We start from the raw sequence: 18,567 nt of genomic DNA, 5'->3' as shown, positions 1-18,567 counted from the left end.
CCAGGAAGTGACTGTAGAGATTCACGTGCTGCGTCCAGGTGTTATCGGAGCAATTGCAGTCCGGATAGCCCACTTCCACACCGCACCAGTCTAGACAACCAGAAGCTGTGGATCAATAATAACATGAGATCTACTCAGATGGCAAGACGCAGATTAAATGTATTAAGGACACAAGGTAAGGAGACATTAACAAACAGCTGACACCTTCAGGAACACCTCGAAAAACTGTAAATCTCTAAGATAAGTATTATGTATCTCTTGTTCAACATGCTGTATGAGTTTTATTTCATTTATGAAAGTCTACTTGTCATACACCTGTTCGTATTTCCATATTCCGTATTTACTACTTCGGTTGGTGTCCATATTTCCGAGTTTACGGCCAGTCCCTGAAGGCAACACCGTTCCACCCCAAAGAATCAACGCAGAAGTTTGAAGCTTCCGCCTGAAAACTGAATTAAAGAGCACCGGAAGTTCCCTGAAGCTCCTTTAGGTTCACGATCTTCACCAGGAGACTCTCAGCATCACGTGTAAAGGTAACACGACTTCCGGTTAGAGGTGAACGAGTTTAACGTTTAACGTTAAAGCGAAATCCTTCCCGAGAATCGGCACTTCCGGGTTCAACGACTTCTTCATGGGATTGGGTTATTACTGTATAACATTAATGTTCTAGAACAATAAAGGGTTATTATTGTAGGACAATACTTGGTCATTATTATTAGTATTGTTATATTTGTTCCAACAATCAGTGAATGACGTCAGCAACGAGTCTTAAACGAGGACATGACGTCATGTGACAAGGTGTCACAGGTTGTATCTTTAAAACCAGGAACAGAAGGTATTACAATAAATAAAGTGCATTATTCTGCATCATGAGTACTTTCTTACTCTGTGGTATTTGTATTACGTTGCACATTGATTGAACGTCTGAAGCTCTCTGATTGGCTGGTTCTCACAGCAGTGCATTCTGGGTCTTGTCGTTCTCAGCTCGTGACCTCTGACCTTCGCCATGGCGTCCACGTCCATCACCGCCGTTGGAGGAGTGGTGACCGTCACTCAGGTCATTCCGCAGGACTCCTCCCCCAAGCGGGCCACGCCCACTTTCCCCGCCTCTAAGATGGACGACATGACGGCCGCCTTCCTGCGGGGGGAGCCGCGGGGCCTCGGGGTGAGGCGCCTCACGACAGATTATTAATGTATTAAAAGATGCTTTTATCCTCCATGGTCATCACTGTGTGTGTGTGTGTGTGTGTAGATGGTCCAGGTGTCCGTGGGCCTGCTCTGTGTTCTCTTCAGTCTGACCTCCCTCTTCTCCCCGACCCTCGTCCCCCACGCTCCGCTCAGCCTCGCAGTCATCGTACGCACACCTGCTGCTCGCAGATATATCAATGATATACATATATTATGTATATATAATATATATTAGATATATAAATATATTAGATATAAATACATAATATATATATAAATTATAAATAAATAATATATATAAATATATTATTTATTTAAATATATATATATATATGTATAATATATATATATATATGTATATAGTATATATACATATATATAATATCAATAATCCTGACCAGTTTAACCCTTCATAGTCATGGAGACCATGGTAATCGGTTGTTTCCTCTCATCAGCTTGTTGTCTCTGGCTCGATTGCCGTGGCGACGGCGAAGCAGCCTTCAGTCGGATGGGTGAGTTTTAACTCATCACATTATATACATATATATATACACTACCGTTCAAAAGTTTGGGATCACTTAGAAATGACTTTATTTTTCAAAGAAAAGCAGTTTTTTCAATAAAGATAACATTAAATTAATCATAAATACCCTCTCTACATTGTTAATGTGGTAAATGACTCTTCTAGGTGGAACGTCTGGTTTCTAATGACATATCTCCAGAGGTGTATAGAGGCCCATTTCATCATCACTCCAGTGTTCTAATGGTACATTGTGTTATCGCCTTAGAAGACTAATGTCTGATTAGAAAACCCTTGTGCAATTATGTTAGCGCAGCTGAAAACAGTTATGCTGGTGATATAAGCGATACAACTGGCCTTCCTTTGAGCTTGAAGTTTGTAGAACAAAATTAATACTTCAAATATTAATCATTATTTCTAACCTTGTCAATGTCTTGACTATATTTTATATTCATTTGATAAATAAAAGTGTGATTTTTCATGGAAGACACGAAATTGTCTGGGTGATCCCAAACTTTTGAACGGTAGTGTATATTGATGTATCTATTTATGTATGTATATATATACACACGTATACATATTGTGGCTTCACAAGGGGCCAGGTAGTGGAGGGACGCTATGTTCCCACTCTATTACAGCGGCCACCGGACAAAATGGCCGCTCAGTTGAAAACTACAGCTCCCAGCCTGCCTCACCACTCACCAGCTGCAGGTGCTTAGGACATCTAATTGAGGCAGGGCTGGAAAGCTTAAGAGGAGACAGAGGGCAGAGCACAAGGAGGGAAGGAGCTGGACAAGCCAGGAGGAGAAGGGCCTCCCGGACGAACCCCAGCCCAAGAGAACAACCCAGAGGAGGACTTTGTTAAGTGGACTTTGTTTGAAGATAAGTTTTGTTTAAAGAACCTTTTTCTCCCCCGGGACGCTTTTTGTTGGACTATGGACTTTTTCTTATTTTTGTTGGAATGAATAAACCTTCCTGTTCATTTTAAACATTGCATTTTGCCAGTTTTTATTGCTCCCTTGCACTGCCCCACCCCAGACGGCACTAGGGACAGCCCGTGACGTGACAATATATATATATATTTACACATATTTATATATATATGTGTATATATATATACACACATATAAATGAAATAGTTTAATTGTAATTAATTTACAATCTTTATTTTGATACAAAGAGTACATCTGTGTGAGTCTCTGTGTGCTCCGGGTCCAGGTCTGGGGTCTCTGGTCTCGAGCCTGGTCAGCGCCCTGCTGGGCCTGGGGGGCGTGGCCTATCTGTGCTGGCTGCTGGCGGAGGGCCCCGCCTCCAAACTCCTCTGTGACAGCGATGCCTTCAGGCTCTCCGGGCCGCAGGAGACTCGATGCAGGCAGAACTTGACCATTCTCAATGTAAGTCACTCCCTCTGGTCCAGGTCTCTGGTGGTCTCTAATGGTCTCTGGTGGTCTCTGATGGTCTCTGACGGTCTCTGGTGGTCTCTGATGGTCTCTGATGGTCTCTGGTCCAGGTCTCAGGTCTCTGATGGTCTCTGACGGTCTCTGGTCCAGGTCTCAGGTCTCTGATGGTCTCTGGTGGTCTCTGGTGGTCTCTGATGGTCTCAGGTCTCTGGTCCAGGTCTCAGGTCTCTGATGGTCTCTGGTGGTCTCTGACGGTCTCTGGTGGTCTCTGGTGGTCTCTGACGGTCTCTGGTGGTCTCTAATGGTCTCTGGTGGTCTCTGACGGTCTCTGGTGGTCTCTGACGGTCTCTGTTGGTCTCTGGTGGTCTCTGACGGTCTCTGGTGGTCTCTGACGGTCTCTGGTGGTCTCTGACTGTCTCTGGTGGTCTGACGATCTCTGTTGGTCTCTGACGGTCTCTGGTGGTCTCTAATGGTCTCTGGTGGTCTCTGGATATTCCAGGTGTGTGTTTACGGACTTCAGGGTGTGCTCCTGGTTCTGCTGGTCCTGCAGGTCTGTGTCACCGTCACCGTCTCCGTCTTCTCCGTCAGAGCCCTCCAACGCCGTGACGCCTACCCCGCCTTCAAGGTGAGACCAGACACACACATCATATATTATATATATATATAATATACAATTAATATATACATACATATAATATATATATATTATATTTGTTATTCTAGTATCTAGCTGATGATTCGATTAAGATAAATTAAATTAGTTAATTCCTTTTTATTTAAAAAAAAATGTAATTAATTGAAATGACTTTTTTATTCAAGCCATTTACTTTTATTAAAATGTCCTCACTGTCAATCACAGCCTTTATCCAGGTGCATTGTGGGAAATGTCTCAGACTTTATTTTATTAGTTTAACAGAGTTTAATGAGAGTTTCTGGTTTGACCTTTGACCTTCAGGTGGAGGTCGGCGACGATGACGTCGTCCTGCTCGACAGCCAATGAGAGGAGAGCTGCAGTACTACCACTACTGGTACTCTACTGGTAGTACTACAGTACTACCAGTAGAGTACTACAGTAGAGTACCCTCACGCTGTCATTATACTCGTCAATCATCTTTCCGTGTTTCTCTCTCCGACTCTGACGGCAATAAATCTAAAAGAGCATTATTTACTTACTATTATTAGTGACTGTTGTATGTAAACATAAACTTCCTCATGTGATCCTAGTTTCTCTCTTGAAGGTCAAATCTAAATCTCCGTGAGTCTGCAGCTCTTCAGCACATTTATTTACCACAGAAAAAAAATCTGATTAATAATAATATTAGGATGTGAAATAAAAAGGGAAAAAAACCAAACGACAGGGTTTAAACAAAGTAAAGGTTTATAAATATTATATATTATATATATATTGAATTGTTATTAAAATGTGTAAATATTCCCAAAAGGTGGGTTTTGAATATGAGATGAAGAAGCTTCTCTTATTTGTCTGTTTTTACTTTGATTCAATAAATTGGTGATTTATTTTTCACGTTTGCACTGATTGATTGATGCATATTATTTTACACTTTCACTGAACTTAATATTTTAACCAAATTAAGATCTGAAGTATTAAATATTATTTTTACAGAATGTTAACACTTTAACTGCCAGTTTGTTTATTTACAGGTATAGAAAAGCTGGGTCACTTTTATATATACAGACAGAATAACTTGATTTTTGGAAAAATACTGCTATTCAGAACAGAAACAACAGGAACAATAGACACTATATGCACCCATACACCAGAACAAATTCCAGGTAGGTGAAAACCTACTTGGCAATAAATACAATTCTGATTCTGATTCTATTACAGTAGTTTGACTCGGCTCATTGCAGTTCATTTAAATCACGTTACGTTTTGTGTAAATGTGTATTGTTTCTATTTGTGCTATTTTAAGTTTATTTTAAGCTTATACTTTGTTCTTTTAGTTGTATTTTGAATGCGTGAGTATTTTCTACACTCCTAATACTGTCTGTGCAATGCTTTTATTTTTGAAACATCTAAACCGGATGTAGAACCCGGTTAGAGCGAGCTACCGGAAGTCTCTAACGGGTGGTTTTCTCTTTCTCCGGTGGTTCACGGCCGGTGGACACGACGCGGTCCGGCCGCGGAGCGGAGCGAGAGCCCGCTGCCGCCCGGAGGCCTCGGTCCTCCTGCAGCTGGAGAGGTGAAGATGACGGCGCAGCTACCTAGCCACATGCTAACTAGCCACATGCTAACTAGCTCGAAGTTACGAACGTTAACATCATACATATAAAATATCTTACGTTCCTTTATTAAAGTCATTTTCTTATAACAGTTCATGTGATAATCAAGATTATTAACATAGTCGTGGGTGGGAACGATGTAATTCATATATTTAACACATTATTTAATAATGAATTAGTAAATATGCCCATTGATAATTGCCGTGAAATAAATGCTTAAATGTAAATATTTATTTATATATAAATATATACATTTATTTAACATTGATGTAATATTAGTTATGTCAGTAATATTAATCTGCAGTAAGTATCTACTCTGCCACCAGGTGTCGCCAGAGGGAGGTCCCCTCCAGGTGAGGTGACGTCATGGACAAAGTAAGGAGGGTCCTGGTTCACGTGTGCACAGAGCGGTCATCTCCCCAGAGAGCTCTCTTTGTTCAGGTGAGCCTCCTGGACTCCATGTTGGATTGTTACTCCAGGTGTTCTCCTCATGTTTCTTCTTCTGTGGTCAGAGTGTGACGGGTCACTTCAGTGAGGGAGGAGCCGATGAGGTGGAGGTGAGCTGCTCTCTGCAGAGGAGACGGTTGGTCCTGTCCAGAGGAGACGGAGGTCGAGGGTCGCCTCTGAAGGTCAGGCGTCTGATTGGCCGTGAGGACCCATCACCTGTGATATTGACTCATCTCTATAATCAATAAAGGGCGTCCTCTCGTCCCCAGAGGCCCGCCTTCTGTCCCATCAAACACCTGTCCATCGCAGAGGCAGCTGCGATCCCATTGGACGTTCAGCAGCGCGGGGTGGATGTGGGCGTGGCCATCATCCTGCAGACAGCCAATCAGAGAGTGCTGTTGACACGGCGGGCGAAGGAGCTCCGTATATTTCCCAATGTTTGGGTTCCTCCAGGTCAGTTTGGGGGCGGCTGCAGCTCAGGGGGGTCAGGGTGTCGTCCTGCAACCCCAAGGTTGTCAGTTTGATCCCCGCTCTCCCCATTAGTTGCAAGTCGAAGTGTCCTTGAGCAAGGCACTGAACCCTCTGTTGCTTCCCGGGCGCATCACTGCAGCCCACTGCTCCTTAATAACTAAGGATGGGTGAAATGCAGAGAACTAATTTCCCCTTGGGGATTAATAAAAAGTATATATCAGTTGTGATGTCTGTTGCATTGTGGGAAACGTAGGCTGCCGACGTCGGTGTATCTTCAACTGTCCCCTGGCTTTGTTTTCTCTAGGCGGCCATCTTGAACCAGATGAGACGGTGAACAATCTTCTGAACACAATGTTTTGTTTACAGTTTGTTGTTCTTCACTGAACGTTGTTGTTGTGGTTGTTGTTGTTGCAGCTGCTGGAAGCCGGCCTGCGGGAGCTCTGGGAGGAAACTGGACTGAAGCTGGAACCAGAAGGAGCTTCTCCAAAGATACTGGGACTCTGGGAGGTGAGAGAGAGAGAGATTTTTTTTGATTTTTGAAAAACACTTTATTTCACATTTTCTCAGCTTTTACATAGCTTCTTAAAAATAAAGTGCTTTAAAAAATTAGGTTGTTTAAAATAAAAAACACCACAACCAAAAAACAAAACATTAAAAACAAATAAAACATGTTTTACCTCATAAAAAGTGGTGCAAACTCCAGCTCCTCTTCCACCACAGAGCAAACAATATCTTTAAAACACCAGCGTTGTTTAAAAGCATCCAGGTCTCCAATGTGTTTATAAAACCTGAACTCCAGCCAGAGTCTGGCTCTGATGTTGCAGAGCCACACTGCCCTGGCTTCCTGCCCCTCTCTGTTTTCCACCCGGGACTTCCTTGTTAAATATATGGCCATTTGGGCTTCGGATAAAAATTAAGGAGCTGCCATTTTTATTTTCCGTCTTTTGTAGGCAGCTCCCATGATAAAACCTTCTCTGTAAAGCCACATTAAAAAGACTAAAAACCAATGTTAAAAGAGCGAAGAAACTCAAAAGTCTCTTACACTCGTTAAAAACATGGTAAATAGTCTCCCGGAGGTCACAGAAGGGGCACTGGCTCAGGACAGCGGGATTGATTACCGAAATGAAAGCGTTGGACGCGACAGCACCGTGTAAAATCCGCCACTGGAGGTCAGCGGTCCTTTTCTTCAGGGGAGACTTGTATAGGACCCCCCACTGCGGGCCCGGGCCTCCATGCCCAAGTCTCTCTGACCACACAGTGGGCGGTCTGTTGCACAGTCTGGACCTGTTGATGCTCTTCACGAGGTTAAAATACAAAGTCTTCTTGTCTGCTTTGTTGAGTGTGCAGTTTTCTGGGTGGCTCGTTCTTAGCAGGGGGCCGGTGAGTCCCCCTAGCCCCGGGCTGAGGGAGATGTCTGGGAAGGGGTCTGCAGGGTCCGGCTCTGCTCTCTGCTGGCTGTAGTCGTTGAGGAGGCTCCTCTCCAACCCGGTCAGCCTCTGCCTCCACAGCTCCAGGAGCCTCCTCGCCACCCGGTCGGAATGCATCCCCAGCAGGGAGCCCAGGGCCGGGGGGTCGCTCAGCGTCGGCCCCACTGCATCCACCAACTGCTGCAGGGAAAGGGTCTTTGTTCGCAGCAGCGCCCCCGTTAGTCCAGGGGTGACGCTGCTGCTAATGTCCAGTTTTGCATTATAGATGAATGGTTCTCTCAACAACCAGAACAGAGAGACTGTGGGCACCTTTCGTGCTTAAAAAGGGCCCACGACTTAAAAACACCCTGATAAAAAGGAGGCAGCCCACTTAACTTTAAAATGCTGGAGTCTATTAAAAGCAGAGCAGTATCCAGCCCCAGGTTGTCAGCACGTCTGAGGATGCAGCTGGCCACGTCTCGCCACACTAAAAACCCCGGACTCGTTAAAAACTTCTGAACAAACTGTAATCTAAAAGTGGCCGTCCGGCTGGCCAGGTGGACAAGGCCCTGTCCCCCCTCCTCTCTGGCTAAAACAGCACCCCTGTGGCACCCAGTGTAGACCCTCCCAAAAGAAATCCACCATCTTCTTTTGTATGTTGGCTAAGAAGCCGAGGAGGGTCTAAACGGTCAACCTGTGCCACAGTTGGGATGCAATAAGATTGTTTAAAACCAGTACTCTACCGTTAAAAGACATCTGGGGAGCAGCCACTTCCACTTGGAAAGTTTCCTCTATCTTCTCTGTGACGCCTCCCAGTTCTTCTGGACCATGCTCGGTTTCCCCAGATATATTCCTAAATATTTAAAACCGTCCTTTTTCCATATGAGCTTTTGTGGAAGAACCGGAGGCCGCCACGCCACTCCCCCACAGCGAGGGCTTCGCTTTTCTTCCAGTTCACCCTCGCTGATGATGCCGTGCTAAAATCATGTACTATTTGATTTAAAAGGTTTACATCATTTTGATTCTTAATAAAAACAACAACGTCGTCGGCATATGCCGATAAAATCATTCTAGTAAGTAAGTAAGTAAGTAAATCTTTATTTGTATAGCACCCTTCACAACACGAATGTACAAAGTGCTTCACATCCTTAAAATAGGTAAGATAAAAATAATAAAATAATAAAATAAAATAATAAAATAAAATAAAATAACATCAAACAGATCATTTACGATTTAAAATCAGAACATAGAACACGCACAGGAAGCAACAATTAAAAGGACCAGACGCTGAAAGTGTCTATAAATATCCAAACGCCTGCCTGAACAAAAGAGTCTTTAAATTACTTTTAAACATGCTCTCGAAGGCAATGATTTCAGGCCAGGGAGAGCATTCCAGAGCCTTGGGCTACCGCCCCAAAAGCTCGGTCACCTTTGGTTTTAAGTCTGGTCCTGGGTATCTGCAGAAGTTCCTGGGTGGATGACCTCAGAGACCGACTAGAGGAGTGTGGTTGAATGAGATCACAGATATAAGCAGGGGCTTGACCGTGGATGGCTCTGTGGGTGACTACTAAAACTTTAAAATTAATCCTGAGATGCACTGGAAGCCAGTGCAGTGCAAGGATGGGGTGATTTGGCAAGACCTCCTAGACCTGGTGAGCAGCCTGGCAGCATTTTGGACCAGTTGTAATTTATTGACGGATGATTTATTGAGGCAGGTGAACAATGAGTTACAGTAGTCTAGTCTGGATGAAATAAAGGCATGTACAGACATTTCTAGTTCCATGGGATATAATGGACCTGAGTTTTGCTATATTTCTTAGGTGGAAGAAACATGAGCGGTGAGGATATGACATGTTTTCTAAAAGCATCGACTGATCAAATATTACACCAAGGTTTCTCAGATGGGTAGTACATTTCCTTAAGGGACCCCATGTGGTGTGCCACTTTGGACGCGATGTGGTCAGCAGCTATAATTAGCACCTCAGTTTTAGCTGCATTTAATTGGAGGAAATTATTTGCCATCCAACTCTCTATGGCAGATAGACACTCATGGAGTATGCAGAGTTTCTCCAAATTATCCGGTTTGAAAGAAATCTGGAGCTGGATATCATCAGCATAACAGTGGTAAGAAATGTCCTTAAATTTGCTGATCAGGACACCCAGGGAGCATGTATACAGCGAAAAGGATAGTAGCCAGCAGCCATCCTTGTGGCACACCACATGGGAGGGGGAAAGGTCAGACCTAAGCAATGGCCACCGAACTTCTCTCTTTAAGGTATGAGGCGAACCAGTTTAGGACGCCTCCCAGATATGCCCACCCACTCCCTGAGCCTGTCCAGCAGGATACGGTGGTCTAGCGTGTCAAATGCTGCGCTAAGGTCCAACAGGACCAAAACAGAGCATTTGCGAGTCAGAGGACATCATAATGTCATTTGAGACTCTGAGGAGGCGGTTTCGGAGTGTTTTTGCGGAAACCTGACTGAAATTTGTCTAAGATGTTATGGTTAGTCAAAACGTGGTGAGCTGGTTTGCCACAACTTTCCAATACCTTCGAGATAAAAGGCAGCTTAGAGATGGGTCGGTAATTTTTTAGTTGGGAGGGGTCCAGATTTGGCTTTTTAAGGAGGGGCTGAACGACCGCCTGCTTAAAAAAAGCTGGGACTACGCCAGAAACTAAAGACCTATTTATAATGATGCCTAAACTGGGGCCAACAACACTGATTACCTCCTTTAGCATGGCAGTAGGGAGAATATCTAGGGGGCTAGAGGAAGATTTCATAGAGTTTACTATGTCTGTTAGCTCCATCTTCGAGATAATACAGAAACTACTCAAAGAGAAATTTCTGGCTGTGCAGGGAGGAGGAGAGGAGAGGGGTAATGTTCGCCCTTATATCTGTAACTTTGTTCACAAAGAATAAAAGAAAACGATTACAGTCTACATTTGAAACAATAGGTACAGATGAGGAAGGGGGGCTAACTAACTTCTTAATGGTACTGAACAATACTCTGGGATTTTGTTTGCTAGAGATGATTAATTTAGAAAATAAGCAGCCCTAAAGCTCTTAACCAATTCATTAAAATCAGATATGAGCTCTTTAAGGTAGAGGCGGTGTACTTGAAGGTTGGAAGATTTCCAGAGCCTCTCTGTTTTTCGACACTTCGTCTGAGAATGCGGATGTCATCATTTACCCAAGGGCGATATTCACAGAGCGGACAGTGCGAGTCACAAAGGTGCTACGTCATCTAAAATGGCAGTACAATGTGTGTTGAAAGCCAAAACTAAACAGTCTACGTCATCATCAGGGACACTAGAACATTACTATCGAAACTAGCATTGAAATTCTCTACAGCTAAGCTGTTTACAATCTGAGCTTTTATGCCTTCGCTGGCACAAAATCATTGTCAAAAGATACGTTAAATAATACACATTTGTGATCGGTCACCACTAGTTCCTCAGTGCAGACATTACTGACTTTTAGACCAATCGTGAACACAAGATCCAAAGTATTGCCTTTGTTGTGAGTAGGCCGGATACATGTTGGATAAAGTGAAGCGATTCGGTGACATTGAGGAAGCTAACGGCAAAACTATCAGAGCTATCATTCACATGAATGTTAAAGTCTCCAATTAAGAGAATTCTATCCAGACGGATGATCGTAACCAGAAAGTCACTGAACTCAGTTAGGAAAGTGCTATTTCTGCCGGGAGGGCGATAAATTAAAACACAGTGGAAAGGATTTTTTCGTCCAACTTTGTTCATTAATACTTCGAATGAAGAAAAAGTTCCAACGCTTACCAGGCGCGAGGAGAAACAGTCTCGGTGGAACATAGTTGGCCCCCTCCACGACCCGAGGATCTGGGTGCGCAGGAGAAAACACAGTTTTGAGGGCAGAGTTCAATTAGCGAGGCAAACTCATCGGTTTTTTGCCAGGTCTCAGAGATCAACATACAATCCAGGTCTTTGGCAGAAAAAAAATCATTCAAGAAAAATGACTTGTTTGCTATGGATCTGGCGTTCAGCAATCCAAAACAAATGTAATCGGCTCCAACTCTGCCGAAGGTCGAGGCTCGAGGCAGAGACCGCAGGCACCTTTCTCTGATCCTGGACCTGACATACGAGGTGCCGGAGCCACGCTGCTCACAGGGACAAACGCCGATGACTGTGAAGCCAACGCAGGGAGGATAGGTCGGAAATAGGATGGTATCACACCGCAGTTAGCATCCGTGGAGATGGAATGAAGCCGGCCTGGTGGACGGGCTCGGATTAACTTCGAACTTCACCGCGGCTCCAGCTCGTCTGCCCCGTCTCCTGGCTCTCCTCGTCCGGGGGCAACAAGAGGAAGAGGCCCAGATGGACCCGGGGATGTTGAAATGTAGGGCCTGGTGAGAGCTCCACTGATGGGGTCGATGAGACAGGGATCTCACCACCGATGCACCAATGTCCAGTAGGGTAAGACGCTCATAAACAATCGCCTGCCTTATATTGCTGCTCATACACAACGACGAACACACAGACAGGACAAATACAACGAGTAGCCAGCTAAGACGACAGGCTGCCGACACAGGCGCGGCCATCTTAGAGACACAAATTAAGTTACTAAAACCAGGTAAAACCAAACCATGTAGGCTAGAGCGTATTTTAATGAGGAGGGGCTCGAGGGAGAGTGCGTAGAGCATCCCGGACAGAGCACAGCCCTGCCGGACCCCTCTACCCACTCTAAAAGGAGCACACAGCCTGCCGTTTATCTTCAGCACACTCTCAACATTACTGTACAACACCTTGATCTTAGCTATGAAGCCAGCGCTGAACCCAAACTTCCCCAGAACTTTCCAGAGGAAGCCGTGTTCAACGCGGTCAAAAGCCTTTTCCTGATCTAGAGAAATCAGACCAGTGTCCATACCCAACGAGCTGGAGACCTCCAAAACGTCCCGAATGAGGTGGACGTTGTCCACCATGGACCTACCGGGCACACAGTAGGTCTGGTCCCGATGGAGGACCTGCTCCATAGCTCCCCTCAGCCTGGAGGCGAGGACCCTGGACAGAAGCTTGTAATCCACACACAGCAGAGACACAGGGTGCCAGTTACCGATGTCCTGCGGGTTTCCTTTTTTTGGCAGCAGGGATAGCACTGCCCTCCGGCAGGACATCGGCATGGAACCAGAGGCCAGACTCTCGTTAAACACCTCTAGGATGTCCCCTCCGAGGACATCCCAGTATTTCTTGTAAAATTCAGCGGGGAGGCCATCGATCCCGGGGGCGCGCCCTCCCTGCATTCCCTGCAGGGCAGCTTTCAGCTCTTGGGGGGTTATGGGTCTGTCGAGCTCCTCATTAGTCTCCTCAGAGACCTGAGGCAGCTCCCCACAGAGCCCCTCCGTCGACTCTCCCTCCTCCCTATACTCAGTGGCATAAAGGGAGGAGTAAAACCCCACCGCCGCTTCCGGATCTGGCTTGGCTCCACAACCGCTGCCCTGCGTCCGTCAGCAGTGAGTGGATCACTCGCCTGCCCTCCTCTTCTCCAGGCCAAGAAGAAGCTAGAGGAGTGTCCATCTCGCGATGGTCTGGAATCGGGACATGACCAGTGCGCCTTGTACTCTAACCCGAACAGGTCGGCAGAGCCTTTTACTTTTGAGGACTTCAATATGTCCTCGATCTCCTGTGGACTCGCTTAAACTTTCTAGGTCCACTATCTCAGTCTCCAGGTCCTTCATAGATCTGGTGACGTCTCTAGTGACGTTGAAAGTGTGCTGCTGACAAAGGAGCTTAATTTCTACCTTACCACGGTCCCACCACTGCCTAAGATTATTAAAATCACTCTTCCTCAGCCTAAAATGCCCCAAAATAAAACAACACCTCCTAAAATTCCTATCGAAAGTTAAAACTGTATTAAAATGCCAATATGCTCCTGGGTAAAAATTCCTAATAAAAACATGACATAAAACCAAAGAGTGATCAGTAAAACCAGCGAACAATGCTGCACAATTTAAAAATATTAAATGGTGCTTAAAAACATAAATACGGTCTAACCTGGCTGAGGAGATCCTTCCTCCCTAACGTGGGACCATGTGTACTGTCGGCAGTCCGGATGCATCCTTCTCCACACGCCCACCAGACCATGAGAATGGACCAGCCTCCTCAGCACCTGCTGTGAAGCTGGATGTGGCTCTGTGTGGTTTCTGTCATTAAAATCATCCTCTGTGCAGTTAAATCCCCCAAGAATAAAAAATCCTCCGAGGCACAGTCATTTAAAACATCATTAATTTTGGATAAAAACAGCTTCCTCTCTGCCCCGGTTGTTGGAGCATAGATATTTATTAAAACCACGTTAAAAGGTTCGAACCGTGCTTTCACAAAGAACAGCCTCCCTCCACGATGTGTTTGACCTCCATTGACCGCGGGCTGAAGGCCCTGGAGAAGAGGAAGCCCACTCCTCCGCTGAGGTTGGTGTTGTGGCTCAGGAGGACTTCCCCCCCCCACTCCCTCCTCCAGTCCGCCTCGTTGGTGCTGTCGCTGTGCGTCTCTTGTAAGAAGAGAACATCGTTGGCCTTCATCTTGTTAAATTCATAAATAGATGTTCTCTTCTTACTGTCCCTCGCTCCATTTACGTTTAAAACTCCGACTCTGAATGTGTTCATTAAAAGAAAAGAGTTTAAAAAACAAATAAAACTTAAAATCAACAAATTAATTAAAACACACATTGGAGCTCTCCACCTCCCCCTGCTGGATGCACTCCTTTACTTTGGGTAAAAACTTTTTAATTCTAAAAACCTCTTGTTTGTCTAGTTTCTTTTTTCTCATGTGGAAGTGGCACGACTGTACAAAAGCCACGAGGTCAGGGAAGTGATCCCTGACCTCTACTTTTGTTTTGTTTTTTGTTTTATGTAGAAACAAACTTATTTCGTCGGCTGTATACAGCTTTTGTTCCTGACTATTTGTTAAAATCAGAGGAGAGTCGCTGTCGTCTGCCCCCTCCTCATCACTGCTATCCTCCACCGGCCCCGCCCCCTGACTCCTCCTCCTCTCCTCCACCCTGCTGGCTTTGGCCTCGCTGCCGGCACTCTGGCCGCTCTTCTTTCTTTTCGGGGCCTCTTTCTGCCCCCCTGCTTCCTCCTCGTCCATCTCTACCTGCTCCGCCCCCTCCTCCCCTGCACCGTCCTCCTCCACCTCTTCGACTCCACCCACCTGTCCTACCCCCTCTATGGGCTTCTCACCACCCTTGTCCTCATCTTTTTTTCCCTTTTCCTCCTCTTTTTCACTTTCCTCATTATTCTCCACCCCACTTCCCACTTCCACCTCTAAGCCCGTGCCACCATCACCACCATCACCAATATTTTTTTGTTTTGTTTTTTAAATCTTTTTTTGTTTGCTTTTTTCCCCTTCTTTTTCTTGTTTTCCTTCCTCCTCCCCACTTCCCACCTCACCCACAGCCTCTACCCCACTGCTCTTGGCAGATCCACCCACATCCCCTCCATTTTCTTGGTCCGCTTTTCCTTTTTTTCCTTTCCTCTCGTCGCTCCCGACTCCACCCACAGCCTGCTTCTCACTGCCCTGTCCAGCCTCCCCACCCTCTTCCCCACCCTCGCCACCCTTACCCCCATCGCCACCATCACCACCATCACCCCCATCACTCACTCCCTCATTCATACTCACCACATGTGTGTCAGATACAGCAGCAGTGACGCCGCTCTCCGCTGGAATCGCCGGCTCCGCAGCCGCAGCGCCAGCCGGCGCTCCGGCAGCGTCTCCTCTCAGAGACGCCGCGGTCGCAATCCCCGCTGCCGCACCTGCCTCGCCCCACGCTGGTGTAGCGCGACGCGGCGCTCCGGACGGACCCGAGCCGCCCGGACCAGCTGGTGCAGGTCGCGCTTCGAGCAGACCCTCGCGGTGTGCCCCTCCTCTCCGCAATGAAAGCACTTCATCGCCGATGAAGACGCGTAGACGTTATAGTTGAAATCATCTACTCTGACGCTGAAGCGCAGGTTTAACTCCGCGCTCCGGTCGTTGAGTATCATATAAACCGATCTACGGTGACTCATGATGTGCTTCATCTCGCTCTCCTTGAACCCCGATGAGATCTCTCTCATCGGGGAGACCAGCTTTCCGTGCCGGGAGAGCTCTCTGCTGAGAAACTCATCGGAGATGAGCGGAGGGACGTTTGACACGAGGACTCTGGTGGACGGCTGATCCAGCGGAAACACCTGCACAAACAAATCTCCCACCGAGAGACCCTCCTCTACCACTCGGCTCACCTTCCCCACCTGATCCAGGAAGATCACGACCGAGCCGTTCATCTTGGCGGCGGACTTCACGCTGCCGAACCCGACCTTCTTCCCGACTGCCCGAGCCAATTCCTCCACGCTGCACGAGGAGTCACTGGAGATCTTAATCCCGTGTCTCCTCGTAAGCAGTGGGGGGGGGACCGGGGCAAACATTTCTGCCTCGCCCCGAGCCCGGTGAGGCACCGGCAGCGGGAAGACACCCAGAGAAAAACCCAAATAACCACCAAACAAATTAAACTACTGTGAAACCAACTAATAAACCACATAAACTAAATACACACAACTATGAAAGAATAGAGAAGAGAGAAACACACAGACAACGCTCCGCAGCTCCCAAACACACACCCTGTCGCTCTGACGCTCAGCGTGAACTGAGAGAGAGAGGGAGAGAGAGAGAGAGAGGGAGGGAGGGAGAGAGAGGGAGGGAGAGAGGGAGAGAAAGAGAGAGAAAGAGAGAGGGAGAGAGAGAGCCAGAGCCAGCAACAGCAACAGCAACACTGGAGGAAGTATTCAGGTCCTTCACTACAAGATGTAGTCCAGTGAGGTATGTCCTGCTCCTCTCCTCTCCTCTCCCCTCCCCTCCTCCCCTCCCCTCAGTCGGTGTACCCGGCCATGCTGTCCCGAGGTCCCCCTGAGAGACATCACATCGTGGTCTACATGCTGCTGCTGTCCTCCAGGTCTCACCTGCAGCTCCAGGTACGCTCAGACCTCTGTGTGTCTCCTCCTCATCTCTTCATCTCCTCCTCCTCGTCTCCTCGTCTCCTCCTCCTCTCCCAGGGGTCTCTGAGTCCGTCTCCTGCTGAGGTCAGTTCTTGTCTCTGGGCCGACAGACAGCTGGTCAGAGCCATCGTGTCCTCTGGGGAAGAGGAGGGTGCAGTTCCCCTGAGCGACCTGCAGGGCGGCGTCAGGTATCACAAATAATATGATATAAATATATATATCACATTTATATTTATATTAGTGCTGTGAAAAATAATGCGTTAACGCGTTATGATTAAATTACAGGATTAATTAGTTAATTTGAAAAAAACTCTCGGCTCTTTAATGTTTTAATGCAGGGGTGTTCAATATGTCGATCGCGGTCGCCGCAGAGCTTCGATGCCGGCGCGTGCATCGCTCTGTCGCGCGAGCCGAGAATTGTTGACGGGGGGGGGGGGGGGGGTGGAGATTTCCCCCTGTTATAATAGGAGGGGAGACACTGGAGTTGATAAGTGTGTCTTCTTGTCTGGTCAATACGCAACTGTGAGGTGTGCGATTGGACCGAGCGGCCAGCTGCTGATCACTCACTTAACGAACAGACGGTGGGAGCACCGACGACCCATTTTGACCCAGGAAAAACCCTGAATGTATATATGGGATTAATCATGATTAATCCACAGAAACCTGTGATTAACCTGATTAAAATTTTTAATCGTTTTACAGCCCTAATATATGAATATATTTATGATCTTAATTGTTGTATTGTATAATTGTAATTGATTTAATGTGGACTCTGATGGTGTCGTGACCTTTGACCCCCAGCGTGACCCGGGTCTCCCCTGGAGGAGGTCTGAGTGAGGCCACGCTGCCTCTGGAGGTGTTGATGAGCCGGGCGCCGGCCAGCGGCCCAGACGTGGAGCGGGTCAGCACCGGCACCAAGTACGCCCTGGAGCTGTGGCTGAGGAGCCTGGAGACCTGACCCCTGACCTCTGACCCCCTGCGTCCAGGAAAGATTTCTTGAGCTAACACAATAAAATAAATACCAAAATAACTCTTCGTCGTCAGTGATGCCTCTTCATCCTCCTCCTCCTCGTCATCCTCTCTGATGGCAGCTGTTGAAGAACCTGACAGGTGTTTCCTACCTGAGTCACGGCCTTAACTGACCACCTGTCAATCACGTGAAGCCCCGCCTCTTCCCCAAAGGCAGTGTGTTTCTAGTTCCATCATTTCTACAAGATGTTAAAACCCTTGATGTCACAGAGTGGGAGGAGCTGAGGTAACCCGATGACCTCTCCTCGTGTCCTCTGAAGGACACGTCCTCGATGCCTTGCTCCTTGAGCCCGAGGTAAGTCAAAATGGGGGGAAGGGGGAAAAAAAAATTTTTTAAAAAAAATTCAAAAATTTACATGGGGGGAAAGGGGTTCAAATTTACATGGGGGGAAGGGGGGTTCAAATTTACATGGGGGGAAAAAAAATTTTTTTGGGAGGGGGGGGAAAAAAAATTTTTTTGGGAGGGGGGAAAAAGGGGGTTCAAAAAAAGGGAGGGGGGGGAAAAAAAATTTTTTTGGGAGGGGGGGGAAAAAAAATTTTTTTGGGAGGGGGGGGAAAAGAGGGGGGGGGGGGGAAAAAAAATTTTTTTGGGAGGGGGGGGAAAAAAAATTTTTTTGGGAGGGGGGGGAAAAAAAAATTTTTTTGGGAGGGGGGGGAAAAAAAATTTTTTTGGGAGGGGGGGGAAAAAAAATTTTTTTGGGAGGGGGGGGAAAAGAAAAAAAAAGGGGGGGGGGGGGAAAAAAAAAAAAGGGAAAAGGGGAAAGAAAAAAAAAAGGGGGGGGAAGAAAAAAAAAAAGGGGGGGGAAGAAAAAAAAAAGGGGGGGGAAAAAAAAAAAAATTTTTTGGGGCAAAAAAAAAAAAAAAT

The 18,567-nt window shown here is 46.6% G+C and overlaps 2 protein-coding genes across 6 annotated transcripts; both read left to right on the top strand.

The window, feature by feature from the left end:
* Nucleotides 1-53: 53 nt before the first annotated feature.
* On the top strand, nucleotides 54-4,631 carry si:dkey-7j14.6 (uncharacterized protein LOC556585 homolog). 3 transcript variants are annotated; one of them, XM_056444048.1, is made up of 7 exons: nucleotides 54-533; nucleotides 985-1,165; nucleotides 1,253-1,354; nucleotides 1,644-1,700; nucleotides 2,905-3,102; nucleotides 3,608-3,733; nucleotides 4,064-4,631. In XM_056444048.1, exons 2-7 carry the CDS (start codon nucleotides 1,007-1,009, stop codon nucleotides 4,106-4,108), a joined length of 687 nt encoding a protein of 228 aa, XP_056300023.1. In that variant the 5' UTR covers nucleotides 54-533; nucleotides 985-1,006; the 3' UTR covers nucleotides 4,109-4,631. The 3 variants fall into 3 exon arrangements, with proteins under 3 accessions (XP_056300023.1, XP_056300026.1, XP_056300025.1); XM_056444051.1 differs by lacking the exon at nucleotides 2,905-3,102 and having other exon boundaries at nucleotides 58-533; XM_056444050.1 differs by lacking the exons at nucleotides 2,905-3,102; nucleotides 3,608-3,733; nucleotides 4,064-4,631 and adding an exon at nucleotides 2,304-2,702 and having other exon boundaries at nucleotides 64-533.
* A 536-nt stretch (nucleotides 4,632-5,167) lies between these two features.
* On the top strand, nucleotides 5,168-17,703 carry nudt17 (nudix (nucleoside diphosphate linked moiety X)-type motif 17). Of its 3 annotated transcripts, none has more exons than XM_056444901.1 (9): nucleotides 5,168-5,312; nucleotides 5,679-5,793; nucleotides 5,865-5,981; nucleotides 6,069-6,252; nucleotides 6,524-6,600; nucleotides 6,685-6,777; nucleotides 16,551-16,649; nucleotides 16,784-16,861; nucleotides 17,475-17,599. In XM_056444901.1, exons 2-9 carry the CDS (start codon nucleotides 5,719-5,721, stop codon nucleotides 17,508-17,510), a joined length of 759 nt encoding a protein of 252 aa, XP_056300876.1. In that variant the 5' UTR covers nucleotides 5,168-5,312; nucleotides 5,679-5,718; the 3' UTR covers nucleotides 17,511-17,599. The 3 variants fall into 3 exon arrangements, with proteins under 3 accessions (XP_056300876.1, XP_056300874.1, XP_056300875.1); XM_056444899.1 differs by having other exon boundaries at nucleotides 5,170-5,312; nucleotides 16,731-16,861; nucleotides 17,475-17,703; XM_056444900.1 differs by having other exon boundaries at nucleotides 5,172-5,312; nucleotides 6,575-6,600; nucleotides 16,731-16,861; nucleotides 17,475-17,703.
* The last annotated feature ends 864 nt before the right edge of the window (nucleotides 17,704-18,567 follow it).

Source organism: Pseudoliparis swirei, chromosome 22 (assembly GCF_029220125.1).
Source record: "Pseudoliparis swirei isolate HS2019 ecotype Mariana Trench chromosome 22, NWPU_hadal_v1, whole genome shotgun sequence".
Classification (NCBI taxonomy): domain Eukaryota; kingdom Metazoa; phylum Chordata; class Actinopteri; order Perciformes; family Liparidae; genus Pseudoliparis; species Pseudoliparis swirei.
This window is presented reverse-complemented; position numbering and strand designations above follow the sequence as displayed.